The sequence below is a fragment of the Elgaria multicarinata genome, chromosome 8 (assembly GCF_023053635.1).
Source record: "Elgaria multicarinata webbii isolate HBS135686 ecotype San Diego chromosome 8, rElgMul1.1.pri, whole genome shotgun sequence".
NCBI lineage: Eukaryota > Metazoa > Chordata > Lepidosauria > Squamata > Anguidae > Elgaria > Elgaria multicarinata.
Window position 1 is genome coordinate 32725203 of NC_086178.1, and position 19856 is coordinate 32745058.

At 41.9% G+C, this 19856-nt stretch overlaps 1 protein-coding gene across 1 annotated transcript; it reads left to right on the plus strand.

Annotated features, from left to right (window-relative positions):
* Positions 1 to 9066: 9066 nt before the first annotated feature.
* CLRN1 (clarin 1) lies at positions 9067 to 17920 on the plus strand. Its single transcript, XM_063131476.1, has 3 exons — positions 9067 to 9319; positions 14597 to 14776; positions 17655 to 17920. The coding sequence occupies exons 1-3, from the start codon at positions 9067 to 9069 to the stop codon at positions 17918 to 17920; spliced, it is 699 nt and encodes a 232-aa protein (XP_062987546.1).
* Positions 17921 to 19856: the final 1936 nt, after the last annotated feature.

Consider the following 19856-nt stretch of genomic DNA (forward strand, 5'->3'; position numbering starts at 1 on the left):
ACTCTAAGGGAGCAGTCCTATGGCCTGTAGACAGTGTCTGGGGCCATAGGATACTTTGAATTCCCAGATCTGAGGTTTGAGACGGGGCTCTTACTTCAGGTCTAGGAATCTGCACTTCCTGACTCCTCCCCCTTCACCTCAGAGCCAGCACAGAGAGAACTGCGCTGGCTGCCTCTCCAAGGTTGCAAAAGTGACTTTCGAAGGGGGGTAGAGGCAGCGTTCCAGTGGGCAGGGAGGGGTCTAGATTAGGGTGACCATATGGAAAGGAGGACAGGGCTCCTGTATCTTTAACAGTTGCATAGAAAAGAGACTTTCAGCAGGTGTCATTTGTATATATGGAGAACCTGGGGAAATTCCCTCTTCATCACAACAGTTAAAGCCGCAGGAGCCCTGTCCCCTTTTATATCTGGTCAAGAGGGCAGGTCTCCTGCAGCTTTTACTGTTGTGATGAAAAGGGAATTTCACCAGGTGCTGCATGCATAGAAATGACGCCTGCTGAAATTCCCTTTTCTGTACAACTGTTAAAGATACAGGAGCCCTGTCCTCCTTTTCATATGGTCACCCTAGACTAGATAGGTTGGGATATGAAGTATCTTGAGGCCTCTCCAGCCTCCTTCCCTCCTCCTCTGAAACGTCCCAGCTAGATGTTCATCTAGCACAAAACAGAACAGGAGGAGCAGCAGTGGTGACAATTGCCTCCACTGCTCTTCCCGCTCTGTACCGGATGCTCTTAAGTCTCCAAGTTCTGTCTAAACATGCATAGAATTTCACCCTAGGTATCTCAAAAATAAGGTTTTGGAAGCAAACCTTCTTGCAAACCCATAAATCCCTTCTGGAAAACCAAAAAGTGCAGAATGCTAAAGATCCATCGACTCTTCGGCCATACAAATTGATTGGAAGGAGCATCTTTACGTTTTCATTTAGGACATACCTTTAGAACTATACCATGAAAGATTGCTAACTATAACAGATGAGACTTGGTTTTCTGGGTCTTGCTTCTATATAGTAATGGTAGTACAAGCAACCCAAGCTGTGGAAGGAAGCCAGAATTATTCAGTTGAGGATTTTCAGATATTGGCAGGCATGTCTCTAGTCATATATTTCAAAGCTGTTATATCGTTTGAAAGTGCTCACCCTTGAACATACTCACAGCAGCATTTTTAACCTGGCCTTCAGCCAAGGACCCACATTTAGAGACAGATGTATGAAGCAGCCACCTGGGTGTTAGGTATTGCCACTTGCAAGAATCTTATCCTACCAAACAGATTAATAGCCGTATTAGACCTTCATCCCAAGTACCTGCTTCCCTCGGATTATCCCTGTAGCGCTAAGCTTTCAAGGTTGTTGTTTTTGCTACCGGGTGACAGCGATCCTTTGCATACCAGGAAGTGAGTTCAAGGGGAGAAATGTAAAATAATCATTAAAAAATCAACAGATGACCCAATTCAATTAAAATTTGGTATCCTTCAAGCTCTCCCTAATATCTATTACTGTGCCAATTTTGGTGCCTTTATCTTAAAAGCTTACGCAGATGTAAGCATTTCTTTAAAATCCTGCTCCTGTGCCCCAGTGATGGCTCAGAAGATACGCTCAAAAAGTAGGGGCTAAATATGGTGAATCTTTTGGCTTTATTGCATAATTAAGGCAGGATGCATGGGAGTACTTCACAAACAAAGCAGATTATAAGGTGGAAAACTTCTGAGTCCTTTGCATGCAATTCGTAGTGATTGCACAGTATTACGCTGGTGTGGTAAAGCTCCAACCTCCATCAACAGTGATCTACTTTTCTGAGAAGTTTACCACCACCACCCTCACAAAATGTGATTATTAGAGAAAGTCAAACCAATGCTACCCCCCTGCCTGGGCAGGTTTATAAGGAACTGGGAATTACTCCAACTCTCCTTTGGCATTTTTACCAATTGATTTTTGCTTTTGGATGCAAAGAAGGATGTGTTTGGGTTTAGGTTCTTAGTTTAAATTGTTATTCAGGTGTTGTTGTTTTAAACTTTTATTTTATTGTATTGATTGAAGTTTTGTGTTTCTACACTTTTGTGAATATTCTATAATTTTGTGAGCTGCCTTGGGAGACTTTTTGGATGAAAGGTGGCATAGAAATAAGCTATAACATTGTTGTTGTTGTTATATTTATATCCTGCCTTTTTCTCAGTACTGGGACTCAAGGTGGTTCTTTGTGCAGAAGTACCTACACACCCCTGTGATGCTGCTGTGTTCTCTCGAACACGCACACACACAGTAGCTTTTTCCATACATAGGGACATATCCAGAAGGGTGATCATGCCTGGAAAACCATATCCATGCATGTTTCACCCTTGTTTGATCAGGGCAAAAGCCTATGCAGTACACCCAGGGTTGAGAAGAGACCCTGGTGCATTCCTACAGTTACAGGAATCAGGAAACCAATACTTACTGATTTTCTTAATTATTATGTGAAGCACACCCCTCAGTCTATACCTAGGTTCTGTGCTATAAACCCCTGTGATCAGCTAATAACATCCCTCAGCCAAACAATGTACAGAGATTTGCATACTGTGCGGCTGAGCAATAATCATACACGCTTCATGCAAATCAAATACTGAGCCACAATGCAGAAAAACTGAGTCACTGGGGAATAAGCTTTGTGGTTCTGGGTCAGTAAGTGCCTGGCATTCCCATACTTGGAGAGCCTAAAACAATTCCATGCCAAGATATATTTCAAGAAACAAAATAAGCTACAAAGAAGATATGTTTCCCCAATTTACCCTTGTCAGTTAGTAGTGGCTTGGCCTTGGAAATATGATTCACTTTTACTACAGAAACTCAACACACAATTGCAGCAAAGCAAAAAGAAACAAGCACAGAATGGTTGTAAATTGCCAGAAATATATTAAAGTCCTTATTAAAAGCTCTGCAACTGCAGAATATGTCCAATTTCCAGCCTTTCTGTGATTTTTGGTCCTCATCTCTCCCTTATTCATTTATTTGTCTTTCTCCTGATCCCCTTAGCATATCCCTCCTCATCCTAAGTACTGTGAAATTTTATTAGATCCTCCTGTCTGATTATCCCTTGCCTCAATTACCTGCCTCCATGCCCTTTTTGCAAGCTTCATTTTCCACCGATCCTTCCTTTGTATTCCTCTTTCGCAGTTCATTGCCTATTCTGCACTCTTCCTTCAGCTCCCTGGGCATTGGCTTCCCTTGCCCTTAACTTCCCTTTCTCCTGGGTTCTTTTCTCAGTCATCAGTCATTCCAGGTAAGATTATAAACCTAGTTGAACTGATAACGTTGGCCATGGCTAAACCAGGCCTATATCCCGGGATCATCCCTGTGTGTCCACATGAAGCACAGGGGATCCCAGGAGCAGGGAGGCACAGTCCCTCCCTTGGCCCAGGATTTCACCCTACCCTTTAATCCCGCTTTTTCCGCAGTCTCAGGATGCTCTGTGCCTATCATGGGTGGGGGGATGGGTTAGGGTTTTTAAAAAAAACTCACCGGTTTTTGGACGAGCGTTCGTGTGCTCTTTCTTTTAAAAAAAATTAAAATGGCATCCGCGATGTTGTGCACCGCCAGGGCGATGATCTCGCAGTCATAAAATCGCGCTCTCCGACCCCTTCGTCTAGCCATGGCCGTTTTCTTCCCTCATAGAAAGTGAACAGCCAACTAACTGCATTGTTCCTTGAACAATCGAACCTTCTGCGCTATTGCATCTAGGTGGCCATGTGTCCTCTTCTACAGAGGACAGTCCTCTATTTGAAGGGCTGCCAGAGGACTGTCCTCTATTTCAAAGGGTTGTCCAGTCCAGGTCCAGTATAAAATAATGAAATTAACAACAACAACAACAACAACAACAACAACAACGTACCATCAGAAACAATACTTGGGCTTTGAAGGTGCCTATCAACAGTACATGGACAGCAGACTGAACAAGGCATACAGGTCACCTGTTCACAGGCTTCCACACTACTGTCATGTCTAACCCTACTGCCCCTCTTTTGGGAGAAGGTGTTTCAGGTAATCAACCAGAATCAGATTCGGACATAGAGAAGGCGGCGCCAGACACCAGCCAGCCTGTACCAGTGGGGGAGGAAGCTCTCATGGGTGATTCACCAGCTGGGAGTCAGCCCTATCCAGAGCATCTCCTCAAGGCCAAATCCAGAGCACCTCCTCAAGGCCAAATCCAGAGCACCTCCTCAAGGCCACACTCAGTAGGAAGTGAGCTTTCTTCTGGAGGAGAACGCCCTGACAAGCTAGCTGATGCTAGGGTCCATCAGAAGCTAAAACACACAGAGCGGAAGGAAGGCGTGAGAAAGACGGTCAGCCTAAGATTGTGCCAGAACTTGCCTCCGCACCAGTCTCTCTGAAGTTACGGGTGTTTGGGAGGAGGCTTCCTGTTTTCCTTGGTTGGACAATTGTCTCAGTTTGCATAGTTTTGCTTAGGGGGAAGTTTCCAAGAGATTAGACTCTCTTCAGGTAGAAGAGATGTTTGCTGTTTAATAAAAGCTTTGTGGATTACCTAGCAGACCTCGTCAGTTGTCTCCCATCGAAAGCAGGAGCTTTCTGAGAAACACGACAACTACTGTACAGTGAATGTATGAATCCATAGTAAGGTTTCCAGATAAATATACCCAGGGATAATTTCTAGAAAGTTTTTGAACACGAGGTTGCCCAAAAGCCAGGTCCTCTTCCTTACCATTCTTTCTAAGCTGAACAGGATGCTGTCTAAAATCACTCAGTGCTGAGGAAAAGGCACAGACCTGGAGGTGCTGTCTTCTATGCCAGTCTTAATGAGAAATAGATGTCTGGTGAGAAATAAATCACTGGTGAACTCTGATTACTGGTGGCAAAATGAATATTGTGTATGATCTAAAAAGCCTTAGATTGTTTATTTAAATTGTTAGCTGTTTACATTGTTTAATTTTTTTGTTAAAAAATGTAGACTATTTTTATTATATTGTAATTTTGTATTTTTATGAATTGTTCTAAACTGCCTAGAAAGTTTTGGCTACAGGACGATATAGGAATGGAAAATAATAATAATAATAATAATAATAATAATAATAATAATAATAATGTCACATAACAATAAAAACATTTTTATGTTATAGGGTTTGTATATTATAGGGTTGCCACAATATCACTTTATATATACAAACCTGAAGACTCAGGCCATGTCTACACCAGCCGTTTATTCCAGGATAGTACTGAAATCCCTACCGGGCCACATGATGCACAGCTGATACCGCTATGATCCTGACGTCCACAGCTGGTGTGACCCCCTTCGTGAAGCTTTTGCTGTTCTGAGCGAGCTCCTGGCTGAGTGAACAGCCAACTTGTTGTCAGGGGTGTGTCCAGCGGTTTCAGAGGTGTGTGGGAGTGGACCGTCTGCCATTTTCAGCACAGTTTTTGATTGGTTATCGGCGTGTTGTGGCATTGACCGTATTTTTTTTTTAAAAAAAAAACTTATCTCTGCGCAGCATCGCATAATTGCTGGACCTCCTACCCACCCCATGCATAGCTCCGATTTTGCATTTGTGTGCATCCCTCCTGATATATAAAAAAATATAACTCTGTAGCTGTGTCATCTGTACGTCCCTGCCCACTTCTCCCGATCCACATAGGGAAGTGCCATCAGGAGACACACGTGCTCCTGCAATGGCTCTCCTTTACTTGCGGGGAACTTCCCTTGCGTGTGCCCCGTTAGTGAAGATTGCGGAAGCAGGAAAACACACAACCACCTCTCCTCCCTTGCGAAAGGACTGTAGGTGTAGACGAGGCCTCATACTGTGTTCTTCTTTCCACCGTGGACTACATTGTACATACTTTCCTTTTTAAAAAAATGAATTAAAAACCTTTCATGATGAAAGACAATACATGGCAGTAAAATTCATTAAATAAGCTTAAAGCCTGTCCTTGACCATTCTGAACAATACAGGGAAGTAATATTAGATGTTCATGTTTCCCATAAAATTAAGAGCAAAGCTGCAATGCAGAAAACTGATTTAGGAGGGCAATTACTGTTCATAAAATTGTAGCTTTTGGATTTAGAGCTCCATGAAATCTCTTCACGTGACAGATAGCATAAATATTAATTTAGCTTTTTAATTAGTACATTCAAGGCTTGAATGAGTTGCCTACTGTGCCTATACAAAGTTTCAGTCACATGGATGCTGGGTAGAATAATTCTACAATGGGGCCAACAGACAGTTGATGTTTCAATAGAACAACCCCGTCTAAGGCAATTAAATAATCCCATTATCTTCAGCTTCTACCTTGTTAGCTTCGTTTGTCCTCCGCTCTAACCTCAATCCAATGGTACATTCATATTTTCTCAGTCTACTTCATGCTTCTGATGGCGAAGGTTATCACCTAGGAAACCTTGTAACTCACATATCTCTACACTTTTTTACTCTGTCTTTTGGTGTTTCTGACTTATAATACAAATTGTTAGGGTCACTTCTTCTGACTCAATTCAGGGCTCAATACCCAAATGCAAATCGCATGCGTTATTGCATCAGCTATGCAGTGAGTGCAGTGTTTTCATTCAAAACACACAAACGGGTTTTATATTCATACCCTTCATAACTGACACTGTAAGTGTTTTTGGTGTTAGAATCCAAACACAAAATAACTTATAAGAGTCTTTAGAAATACTTCTGATGAAGTAGGCTGTTGTCTGTGAAAGCTCATACTAAATAAGATAGTTTGAGCTAAAAGCATAAACCAGCCTTCCCCAACCTGGTGCCCTCCAAATGTTTTGGACTACAATTACCATCACCTCTAGCCATGGTCACTGGTTGGAGCTAATAGCAACTGTAGGGCAAAACATATGGAGAGCACCACATTGGGGAATCAATTAGGTCCTTGTTGATTTATGGGAAGAAAACCTATAGGCTTTTCGGCAGTTGTTTGTACTGAAGTAGTATCCTTTAAACTTTAGATATGTTTTGCCCTGCTCAGAATTTTGAAAATCGTTCTACAAAGATCTATTGTACAAAATGTCTTAAGGAATAGCAGTATGCCATCTTTTGGATACACCATGCAAGCACAAGCCACAATGCAAACTTTTACTTTAAGCATAACACATAAAAGAACACACAATAAAACCATGCATAGAAATAATCCTGTTGCAAGAATGAAGTGTCAGTACATTTGTCTTAGTTTAATTTAAAGGTTTGTCTAGTCTTATTTATTTAAACTGTTGCCAAGTTTATATGAAGCAATTTGTGGTTCAGTCAATCCTTGGCTTTTGACCACCATCAACCATCAGCACTTTCAGGTATTTTTTTAGAGCAGGGAAAATGCAGCAATTAATTGTAAAAATGAAAGAAATAACTTTTTTCACTTGTGTATTTGCACTGTTCTGCTATACTATAGTGCCACCTAGAGGTTCTGTAGTGGGAAAGGAAATGCTACTCATGTAGTGCTTAGATCTCAATTCTGTGACAAACCCAAAAGTAGGTACAGTGATTAACAGCCAGTTAAGAGCTTTCTGTAGAAAAGCTCCAAGATGCATTTATCATGCATTCATAATTCCTTACTTGTGGTTATTTATGGGTTCTTTAGACAATGACGTGATTCTCCAGTTTCACTTCTGTTTTTAAGAGCACTTTCCCAGCTTTATTTAGAGCAAGAAAAATGGGGTATTATTTCTGAAAGTGAAAGATAATGTATTTTCTTAGCTTACAATATTCCACAATAGCACAGCACCACCTAAAGGTTAGGTAGTAGAAAAGCAGGAAAGGAAAATTTCTTTGTGTAGAGTTCAGTTCTCAATTCTGCGACAAAACCCAAAATAGATCCAGCGATTAATACCTTTGTGTAGAAAAGCTCAATGCATTGGCATAGCTCCTGGTATAGCACTACTTAAGCCATCATGCATTTGGTACAGCATGTAATGAAGCAATATAAATGGATCAAGGTGTTAGGCAATTATTTAGTTTGGAACAGGTATACATTAACTCGATTACAAGGATCCTAGAGTACTTATTTAATAAATCTGTATCCTCCAAGGAGCTCAAGATGGCATACATAGTTGTGGTTTTCCCCCACCCTCCATTTTATCAACACAAAAACCCTGGGCGGTGGGTTACATTGAGTGATGACTGGCCTATGATGGGCATTTGAACATGGGTAAGGTTGATGGTCTGTTGGTTGATGGTTTAATTAGTTTTCCTGCACATTGCAAAGGGCTGGACTAGATGATTCTTGTGGTCCTTTCCAACTCCACAATTCTATGACTCTATGATTCTAACCATTATACTACATGAGAGATTTATAATGATATAACTATCAACTGGCTTTGACTTAGCCCAGTCCAATGGCTGAGTTCGGACGACACGCTAATCAACAGTGGGGTAGTAGGAACAGAATGGGAAACAACCGTTGATTAGTGTGTCGTCCGAACTCAGCCAATGTCTATACTAAACAGTTGAATATATTCAATGAAACCATTATTGATTTATTGTGGGCAGGAGGGAAGGATAGCAAACAGCCCAAATCACAGACTAGCTGGACTGGAATATCTCAATTTACATTGAGGTAAGGGAACCAAAATAGTTCAAAGGAAAGCACGGATCCAATTTAAGTGCTTTCACGACTAATGGTATAGTAATTGTCCCGTCAACCCACCATTCAAGCACCCTACACCAGCCACAATACAGTGAGGTCAGCAGTATTTTAATACTAAAAATAATAAAGCATGCACAATATTTTATTCCAAAAAGGCTGTGTCTTTTGCTCATAGGTTCACTCAACAGTATACAATAACACAGAATAAACATTACTTGCCAATTTTTAAAGTTCTTCTAAATTTAAGCCATCTTTGCACAGTTGCTCACTTAACCCAAGAGCCAAGTCTGTGCCAGGAATTCTCAGCTCACCCAATCAGATAAAGGGCTGTAAAGAGAGAGGGGGGGGGCATTCATCAAATTACCCAGAGGGTTCCATCTGTGTTATTTTAAACCTTTGTTCTCAAGTAACACAGGGAGGAGATGCTGCAAAAACCACTTTGCTAAAGGTTTTATTTGAGACTGTATTTTCAAGTTGTTTGTATGCCAGCTAGGATTATATATGCCAGCCCAACAGAAGAAAGTTGTTTTCTGCATAGCTGGCGTGTTCAGTTTTGCTTGTGCTCTGGGCATCGCAGCAGCCATAGGAACTCAGCTGTGGATCAGAGGAAGAATACTCTGCAAAACTGGAGCCCTGCTCGTCAACGCTACCGGCCAGGAATTAGATAAGTTTATTGGTGAAATTCAGTATGGACTTTTCCATGGGGAGAGGGTTAGACAATGCGGGCTCGGAGGGAGACCTTTTCGGTTTTCATGTAAGTAACAATGGTATCTGAATTATTTAATACTTTAGTGCATGCTATTGTGGTCTGACAGATAAGTAAATGAGTATTCTCCTATTTCTTCCAAAAGATTCACAAATGGGAAATGGGAAATTCTGTTGCCTTAATGTACATCGTGTGTTTCTTCTCTCAGTGTTTGATATACATCATGTGCTTCGATCAACATTTATTTAACGTTATTGTTGTACCTTATTAGTTAAAGGAACGGACGTTGCAGCCTGGCTCTATACATGTTTACTTGCAAGAAAGACCCACTGTAAGTAGGGCTTGCTTTCAAGTACCTTTGAACAGAATTTACAGCCTTAAATTCTTCACTTTTTCAACATAGTGCTTTGATGCATTCTCTAATCTTTCTAAAATGAGTGGGAAAGGAACAGAAATAGAACTAGTACAAATACTTCTTTCTGAGTTCTGGAGATAAAGTGTATGAAAAATTAACAGTGCAATCCTATGCTTGTCTCTACTTTAATGGTTCTTACTCCCAGGTAAGTGTATATTAGAATTGCAGGCAAAACAAATATATCTGCAATTCTGCAGCCCAATCTTATACAGGTATACCTAGAAGTATGTCTTTATTTATGTATCTTTTATTTATAAGTAATTCAATTGCTAGTGCTGTCTTCCAATGGACTTACTTATAAATAAAGACACATAGAAATAGAGTCTTAACGGGGAAAACACAAGATTTACTGTGCTACTGATGCAGGGAATGGCAGTTTAGCAGATTATCTGTTTATCTTCTAGGAGAAAATATTGTTAAAACGGTCAGTCACACACTTGACTTGTGCAGAGCACCCTATTAAAAAGAAATCATGGTTTTCTGCGCAGTACTTCATAATTTGTCACTAAACATTTATTTTCTTACCAGCAACAATTCCGAAGCAATCTGCAGAGAAACGTTGCTGCTTGCATGAGTCATTTGTGATGCATTTCCTAAACTGCAGACGTGAAAAATGATTGACTGTTTTCTACTTTTTATGGAGGTAGTAGACCTAATTAATTTAGGTTCTTAGCAAGAATAGCTTCATCTTATTAAATTCTATAGTGGGATTTAGCTGTTCATAAGAGCTTTCTGAAAGTTCTGGTAATTACATCCCACTGCTGTCATGGTACACTGAATTTTTGGAATGGCCTACTAAACTAGGAAGCAGTAACTGGACTTCGCTTTTGTTTATTCAAATAATGAAGCTGTTATAATACCTAACAGTTTATTCCCATGTCATGAGCTGTTGCACTAAGAGTGAATTCTGATTGGATTGACAGCCAGTGAACCAGGGGTTCCCAACCTTTTTGGACTCGTGGGCACATTTGGGAATTTGATAAACTGCTGTGGACACCACCACAAAATGTCTGAAAAGTGGATCCCTGCTTTGGCATCAACCAGTCGTGTCTGTGGATCTGAGGCTAAATCTTATTCAGCAAAAAGTTTTGTTTTGTGTCTGTTGGACACTGCAATGTCTCTTTAATGAGGGATTGTCCAATTCACCTAATTGCTGGCTGTACAATACAGTGAATGCTGCAGGAGATATACTAGAGTGACCAGACTCAAAAGAGGGCAGGGCTCCTGCAGTTTAACTGTTGTAATGAAGACGGAATTTCACCAGGTGCAGCATGCATACAACTGACACCTGTTGTAATTCCCTTTTCTACACCACTGTTAAAGATATAGGATCCCTGTCCTCCTTTTCATATGGTCACCCCAAGGGCATGTCTACATGAGTGGTTATCCTGGGGATCACCCTGGAATCATCCCTGTGCATCCACATGATGCACAGGGGATCTCTGGGGCAGGGAGGGATGATCCATCCCTTTACCTGGGATAACCAGGATAGCTTTAATCCTGACTTTTCCCACGGTCTCGGGATTGTCCTGAGACCATGTGATGTGTGGGCAGCCATCCCGGTTCAGTCTTGGCTGCTTGTGAGTAAACGCAAGGAGCCAGGAACCCGGCATGGGGCACGGAGCTTTTCAGGAGCTCCGTTCCCATCGTGGGTGGAGGGGGAGTGGAGTCTTTTTTTAAAAAAAAAATACACTCACCTTTTTGACGGAGTGTTCGTGCGCCCATCTTCAATTTTTTTAAAAACAAAATAGCGGGTGTGACTTCCTCCGAGACGTCGCGCGCTGCTTGTGGACTAAGGGGGAGGATCTCGCGATCAATATATCGCGAGATCCTCCCCTTCTCCTCCCTATGTCTAGGCATGCCCTAAGTCTCTATCACACACACCCTTACTTTCCTTTTTCATATAAGCAAAAGACCCCTAACCAGAACAGTGCACTATGATTAATTTGGGGAACAGGGGGTGGGGTGGGGGGCGGGGAACCACAGTATGACTTAACAATTCCAACCTTAAAGGTGGCCTAGAAATAATTTTAGATAGAAAAATAGATCCATTTATTCTGGGAGTGTTTTTTAAAACAAAACAAAATAAGGTGAGCATGTTCCTTGATGGAAGTTCTTAACTTTATGTAATATCCAGTAGCTTAAAGGCATCTGCCTCAAATAAAATATTTCATCTGCATAATTACCAGGAAACATTGGTTGTTGTTCACTGCTTCTGCAGCAGTACTCACAACAAACACTTTACTCCCCGTTCTCTCTGTAAGTTGCTAAAAATGTCCCAGGAAATGGTACAGTTTACACACAGTGGATGTGTTTGCATTTTAATGCGTTGAAGCACAGCATGGCACAACTGGCGAAGGAAGGACTAAATCATCTGCCTTGTTTTAGTCCTACGTTTGCTCCCATTAAATGTTCTCCCTGCTGGCTACTATATCTCTTTTAATTGTAAAATGAATTTGCTCATCCTGTAAAACCCATTCAAGCTCAGGAAAGCCTTCTGCTTCATTTACTCTGGCTCATGTCTGTTTCTGGGTCAGCAGTTCATTTTCTAAAGGCCACCGGCACACACGGATTCATTCGTTATAATAAAAGGCTGGTTTTGCTTCCAGAGCAACATTGCTGCAAGGTTACATTTTCTTCAGTCGGCTGCGATAAAACTTTAACGATATGTAAAAGTTCTGGATGTAGCTATCGAGGAAAACAACCTGGACAATCCAACAGTGTGTGGCATGATGGTATGCAGACCGTATAGGGTGACCATATGAAAAGGAGGACAGTGCTCCTGTATCTTTAACAGTTGCATTGAAAGGGGAATTTCAGCAGGTTTCATTTGTATGCATGCTGCACCTGGTGAAATTTCCTCTTCATCACAACAGTTTATGCTGCAGCAGCCCTGCCTGAGTGACCAGACATAAAAGAGGGCAGGGCTCCTGCAGCTTTAACTGCTGTGATGAAGAGGAAATTTCACCAGGTGCTGCAAGCATATAAATGACACCTGCTGAAATTCCCTTTTCTACACCACTGTTAAAGATACAGGAGCCCTGCCCTCCTGTTCATATGGTCACCCTTGGTAACACAGCATTTAGCATTGGAGGCAGTGAACTCAGGCTAGAGCCAGTTTAGAAGAAGTTCAAATCAACTTACTTTATTAGGACATTCTCAGTTACCCCCTAATATCTGGAAGCATGTGAAGTTATTTCTAGTATTCAACATTAGGGAAGGGGAATGAGCTGTTTAGGTCCCTGAGGGTTCCCCAACCTCAGGAGAGGCTTTTGGAGGCTGCTTGGGGTTGTAATGGGATGTAGTGGTGGTGTGACTGGCCTTCCGGTCATATAATACTAGATACACCCCATGCTCTGAAAACATATGAAAAGCAGATAAAGCTAACAGAGTTGGAGGAACGATGCTTGAGTGAAAATGATCTCAGCATTATGAACGTTTAATTATTTTTTAGACCAAGATAATACCTCACAGTATTTACAATAATGATGTACACGTATGTTTAACTAATTAATTTGCTTTTCATTTACAGTCCTATAGACAAGCTTCCATGACGTTGAATTATCTGTTCTTTTCTTCTGACTGCTAGAACCACCACTTGTCTCAGAGAATAAAAAGCCTGGCCGTCTAATGTGGAAATTGAATGACCATATTAAATTCATTTTAATATAGGTATTTTTTTAAAAAATCCCAGTCACTAATTGCAAAGCTAATTGCAAAGAAGAGGGGAAGAAAGCTCACATAGCAAAAAATAAAAAACATAGTAACTGGACAAAGCAATGCTGGCTAAATCTTATGGCAGTTTCGACCCTACTGATGGCATTATAGACTACACAAAGGCACTTGTTGGTAATTTACATTTCACATTGTAGATAAATTTATTTCAAGTGCCTACATAGCTTTTTCTCAGCATGTTGTTAACCACAGCCAGGCACTTTGAAGGAGTTATTAGCACTGGTTTAATCATACCCCTGTGGACTGGGAGCAGTTGCACTGTATTCTATGACTAGTCTAAAATATCTGCTGTCACTAACTGTGCAGAAGTACTTAAAAATCACCCTTTGGTGGCAAGCCTAAACCACAATCCACGCTGTCTAAATATTTGTTTACTTATTTACTGTGCTTAATCACATACCAGGACTGAGCCAAAGCATTGGACGAATTTCAAACCCACAAAAATCACCCCGTGTAATGCACCCATTTAACGGATAATTTGGTGGTGAAAATGCTCTTCTGTTCAGAGGTAGGGCAGGGGGGAAAGGCCCCTCTGGTGGGTATCAGGTGACCGTGGAGAGATAATAATGTGCCAGTGTTTGAGAGAGAGAGAGAGAGAGAGAGAGAGAGAGAGAGAGAGAGAGAGAGAGAGAGAGATGATGATGATGATGATGATGATGATGATGATATAAACACACACACACACACACACACACACACACAAGATCTTCATTGAGGTTGAAAGTTTGAGGTCGAAAGTACATGATGTAAGAGCTTTCTCTCTCTTCTCCTTCTGGTGTCCTTTCAGCTCTTTCTCCTCCGCTTCTCTTCCTCCTACTCTATTACTAACTGACTTTTCTTCCACCAATTCTGTGTCTGTCCTTTCACTGGCCCTGTGTTCTAAGAGCTCATAGCAGTAAGCATTATTACACCTGCATACACACACCATGTCACATGTTACATTACATGCACAGTGTGGGGCATAAGCATTAACCTCACCTTTGTCTCATCCCTCTCCATTCCAAAGCTGCCCAAAGCTCAAGCTTTGAACTTCTCAAAGTTTCAAAATTTTCTGCATGTCAACGCTGCTCAAGCTTAAAACAAAAATGGGCAAAATTGGTTTGTTAGATCTTAAGTAATAAGCCTTATACTACCATGTTCTTATATCAGGTTCCCTGTTTTGTTTTCTTTCTTAGTTTTTCCAGATTTGTTCAAAATTATCCCCGCAAGTATCCATATTAGTGTCATCGTCTTCTGTTTGGTGCTATTAGTATTTGCCCTGATTGAAACAGGGTTCTTCATGTACAATGCATTTGGCCGTCCCTATGAAACATTGCATGGGCCATTAGGACTGTACCTGTGGAGCTTCATTTCATGTAAGTCTTTTAGTATAATTCTCTGTGTAAGTATTGTCGTGTTTCTCAGAAAGCTCCTGCTTTTGATGGGAGGTAAATGACGAGGCCTGCTAGGTAATCCACAAAGCTTTTATTAAGCAGCAAACATCACTTCTACCTGAAGAGAGTCTAATCTCTTGGAAATTTCCCCCTAGGCAAAACTATGCAAACTAAGTGAGACAATTGTCTGACCAAGGAGAACAGGAAGCCCCTTCCAAAATGCCCATAACTTCAGAAAGCTTGGTGCGGAGGCAGGTTCTGCGCAATCCTAGTCAGACCGACTTTCTCACGCCTTCCGTTCTGTGCATTTTAGCTTCCGGTGGACCCTAGCATCAGCTAGCTTGTTGGGGCGTTCTCCTCCGGAAGAAAGCTCACTTCCCACTGAATGTGTAGGATTTGGCCTTGAGGAGATAAGCTCTGGAGAGGGCTGACTCCCAGCTGGTGAATCGCCCGTGAGAGCTTCCTCCCCCACTGGTACAGGCTGGCTGGTGTCTGGTGCTGCCTCCTCTAGGTCCAAATCTGATTCTGATTGATTACCTGAAACGCCTTCTGCCAAAACAGGGGCAGTAGGGTTAGACAAGACAAGTATTTTGCCATGATTCTGTTTGTCAGAACCTCGAGGGTAAAATAAGGTGGACTGAACGGTTAACCAAAGCATCCTTTACTGCCACATTTTTGCCTGGTTATCATGCTCATACCTTATATGGCTTTGCTGTTCCTAGGGATGGGGAAGAAATTCATTTGGTTTGCATTTACCTAATTTTGCACTTCTGAACCATTACACAAATTGAAACTTAGTCATGCTGCAAAATTTGCTCTTCTCTAAATTTTGCAATGGAATTCTCCTATTAAAAATGTGTATATTAGGGGAAAGTGCAATCCCCGTAGTAGCTGGGGAAAATTAATTTCTCCAGCAACAATATATTGTTCCCTGTCATAATACAAAGTGTTTTGGGGTGGCCTGGTCTTGAATGGGCAATGAAGGCCCCTCAGCTTTACAAAAGACCTGCTCCTGATGGAGATAAAATGGCTAGATAACAATCAATACAGCTGCCTGGATGTTTGGACTCTCCTTGGGGGCATGGCCATTGGGACTGTCATGGTGAATGCCTGCACTTCAAAATTTACCACTACACCACTGCTGGGCAACATACACTCTTCCAGGAAGGCAGTGGGAAGCAGCAGTGATGTTCTGAACATTGCCCAGTCTAGTTGCTATTTTAATTTCTCACAATGTCCCAGCATGATGCTAAGTTAAGAGAATTTGGTGGGAAATTAAATTAGTGGCTAGACCCAGGTGGCTTGAGGGACCCAAATTAAATAGCAAAAGCAAGTAGCATGGACCAAGAGGACTTTTGGGATTTTGTACATTCAGGCAAACAGCTTGTGTACTCAAAATTTGGACTGTCCTTCTTCCTGTTGCAAAGGGCCATACTTCTCTGCCCGTTGTAAGTAAGAGAGCTAAATTGTTGGGAGGATTTATTTATTTTTATCCCATTAGCTATTAGGTGCAGTAGAGCAGTTAAGAATGTGTTGGCTATGAACTAGGCAATCCCCAGTTCATGTTTCATCCCAGCCAAAAGCTCATTAGGTGATCATAGCCAAAGCTGAATCACCATTTGCAATATGGCCATAGTGATATACTGCCTTGCCTTAGGGCAGCCTTCTCCAACTTGTTGCCCTCCAGATATTTTGGATTACAACACCTAGCATTCTTGACCCTTTCCCTTACTGGCTGGGGCTGATGGCAGTTGAAGCCCAAAACATCTGGAGGGCACCAGGTAGGGAAGGCTGCTTTAGGGAAACTTTTCCATGGGAAAAGTCAATTCAGAGCTACAGCCAATGGTGGGCAGAAGCAGGGCCAAAAGTGGGTGGGGTTTACAGCATCCCAAGATTGCCTAGAGCTCTCTCTCGTTCTGCCATGCATGCCACCTGACATGCCATTAGGCCACCTGACATGCAATAAGGCCAACAGCCATATGAAATTAAGCAAAAGACCACCACTCTCCCACTCCAGCCTTCATGACTGATTACAAGGAACACACCAAGAATGTATGTGAAGCAGTTTCAACTTTCAAAATATGATACAAGTAAAATGTTATATCATGCTAAACGATGCTTATTCTTCAATATATGAGTAATTCAGTAAACATATATAAAACTATACTTAGGGAGCAATCCTGTGGCCCCTAGACATTGTCTGAAGGGCCATAGGATACTGGGGATTCCCCCCTCTGACCTCGGAAGAGGGAGTCAGAGATCTGACCTCCCCTTTCCCAACCCCTTGCAGCTGTTGCAGAAAGACCCTTTGCCGGATGGCCTCCATGTGTTGGGAAATTGGCCTCAGAGGGGGGAAAGGGGGTGTTCTGGTAGCTGGGGAAGAGAGGAGACCAGAGAAGCCAGGATACAAGCTTTCCTGAGCCTGTGTCAGCCTCTTTCCTCCCACCTCTGAAACATTGTTGTTAGATGGGCTAAAAAGCCCATCTAGCAAACTACGAAGGGTGGGAACATGGGGAGGCAAAAATCACCTCTGCTGCTCCTCCCACCCTACATTGGATTTTCAGACGCTTCCAAATTTGGGGGCTTCCAGTCATAAAGTGATTTCCCAGAAATCACTACATGAAGGGTTATCTTTAAAATCCTGACTTCATGGATGTTTTTGGAAAAGACTTGATCTCATTAGTCCTTGGATTGAACTGAGACCCAAGCCACAGAAGAGGAATATGGGAGGGAGGGATGGTTTATAAATTCTGAAGTGCAATGAAAATAGTTCTACCCTGTTGTTTCCATAAGCATTATAAAGGTTGTTAGAAAACTGACAAAACAGTAATTTTGCATTTTTTTTTTAATTCTTTTACAGTTTCTTGCGGTTGTCTTATCATGGTACTCTTTTCATCAGAAGTGAAAATCCACCACCTCTCCGAGAAAATAGCTAATTATAAAGAAGGAAATTTTATTTTTAAAACTCACAGTGAGCAATTTGCAAATTCATTCTGGATCATCCTGGTGTGCTCATTAGTACATTTTGTGAACATTTTGCTAATACGCCTTGCTGGATTTGACTTTCCTTTTTCAAAGTCGAAAGATTCAGAGACAGCAAATGGAGCTGCCGATCTCATGTATTAGACATATTTTGAGTCATGTTTCATGCAAATGGTTCATCTTGGCCCTTCCCAAAAGACACCAAATGTAGATGGGTTTAAAGGGCTATTTTTGAATAATGAGCCAGAAACTTTTAAAGAAATATACCAGCAAAGAAAATTGAATTAAGTAACATGTGTTTAAGGTTATATTCAATAAGAGTTATATTACTCTTAGTAGGTAATAGCTTGTCACTAGAGATGTTGTTAAGACAAAATTCCAAACCATGATTTGCAGTAACTGTAGTTTAGATTCCAAACCAAGTTTTGTGTTCCAGACATACAGGCAAACCATGGTTTGTGTCGTTTTCTTCTCCCATGTTCCCTCAGAATCCCTGTATGCTATCCCAAACAATAGCTTCTCAGGGTGGAGCAACATCCCAAACCATGATTTGTCAGTTCAGATGCAAGGCCAAACCAGTTTGCTGCAACTGTAATTTGCAAGCCATCTTCAAGTCATGGTATCAGGTCCTGGTTTGATGGCCACTTGCAAACTATGCTGCTAGATGGTATTTGCTTAGACATCAAGACAAACCATAGTTTGGCATTATGTCCAAATCATCTCACTGTTTCTTTCAAAAGGCTAGAGTTTTAGAGAAATATAATGCCACTAAATTCGTATACTAAAATAGCATTCTAAAAAGTTAAATTTAACAGGTCAAAATCAAAATATAGGCAGCCATTTTACAACCGGAAAGCATGTGCCTTCATTTATAAAGCTGATTTGCTGGAATTGTTATTCCTAAGAAAATGTGTTAACATCTCCTTTTGAAATGTGAAATAAAGGTGCCTTCATGAAAAGGCACACATCTAAAATTAAGTCCCAATCCTATGAAGATGCTCCAAAGCCTCCAAACTCAGGAGGAGGGCAGAGACGATCTTCACGTCCATTCTCTGCTTTGCATTTTGGCTAGACAGGCTTTTTTGCCCATGTAGCTGGTACCTGTCAGAGGGGCTGTCTACATGCAGAGAATGCCCCATGGTGGCTGTGATTTGCGCCCTCATGGTTAGACAACACAGGCACAGCTTCACAGCCACCATGGGGCTTCCCCGCGATGCTCCAATTTGAACAAGTCAGGGATTAACCTGACTTTTTCAAAGGCAGCAATATCAACATGGCACTTCTGCTGTGTAACATTGCTCCGTGGCCAATCCAGGGCCAACCCAGGGGTGGACCCTGGTGGAAGGTGACCAGTGATTGGTCTACTTCCACCAGGAAGAGGGCAGGGGCTGCTCTGGGACCTGGATGGCCGCCCGGAAACTCCGCACTCCCTCCTCGGCATTGAGATTACCCGACACCATCCCAGGAGAGGGAAAGTGGGGTTCATTGCTCTGTCCCCTCCTCTGCCTCCATCCCCGCCTCTTCTCACCCACAGACATGCCCCCTTTATCCCCCCTCCCCCGAGGTCACCTTTGCTACCTCAGAGAAGCAGTCGGCCTGATTCTCTCTGAGCTGGCTGCGAGGGGAAGGGACTGGGAACACAGTGTTTTTAAATGGGGTTTGGTCCAGCCAGGACCCACATTAACCAGGTTTGAGGATACCAATATGACCCGTCTACTTGTGTGAAAGAATGATAAAGTTTATTGATGGAAAATGGATGCAGACTGAATAAAAGCAAAGAAAATCTTACACATCCTTAATTCTCAGTTCAGTCACCCTGGTTCAGGAATCCGAATTATCCTATGATCCCTCAGACTCTTTCTAGGGGCCATAGGATTGCTCCCTAAACTATATAGTAGGTATCCAATGTTTTCACTCCATCCATAGAAGGAGCTTCTTTTCACAGAAGGAGAGCTTCCATGACTACAACTCTCATTCCCTGTACAGAAGCTTCTTCTGTTTTCAGAGTGATGCCATTAGATACCTCTCTTATTTATTTATACAGAATTGATTCCTGATGCAAATGCCTGCTTTACAAACA

Bases quoted from the DNA above. Each gene is read 5' to 3' on its own strand.
- CLRN1 (XM_063131476.1), top strand. From the start codon at position 9,067: ATGCCAGCCCAACAGAAGAAAGTTGTTTTCTGCATAGCTGGCGTGTTC. The intron at 9,320-14,596 runs GTAAGTAACAAT...TTTCTTTCTTAG, and splicing joins GAGACCTTTTCGGTTTTCAT to TTTTTCCAGATTTGTTCAAA. The intron at 14,777-17,654 runs GTAAGTCTTTTA...ATTCTTTTACAG, and splicing joins CCTGTGGAGCTTCATTTCAT to TTTCTTGCGGTTGTCTTATC.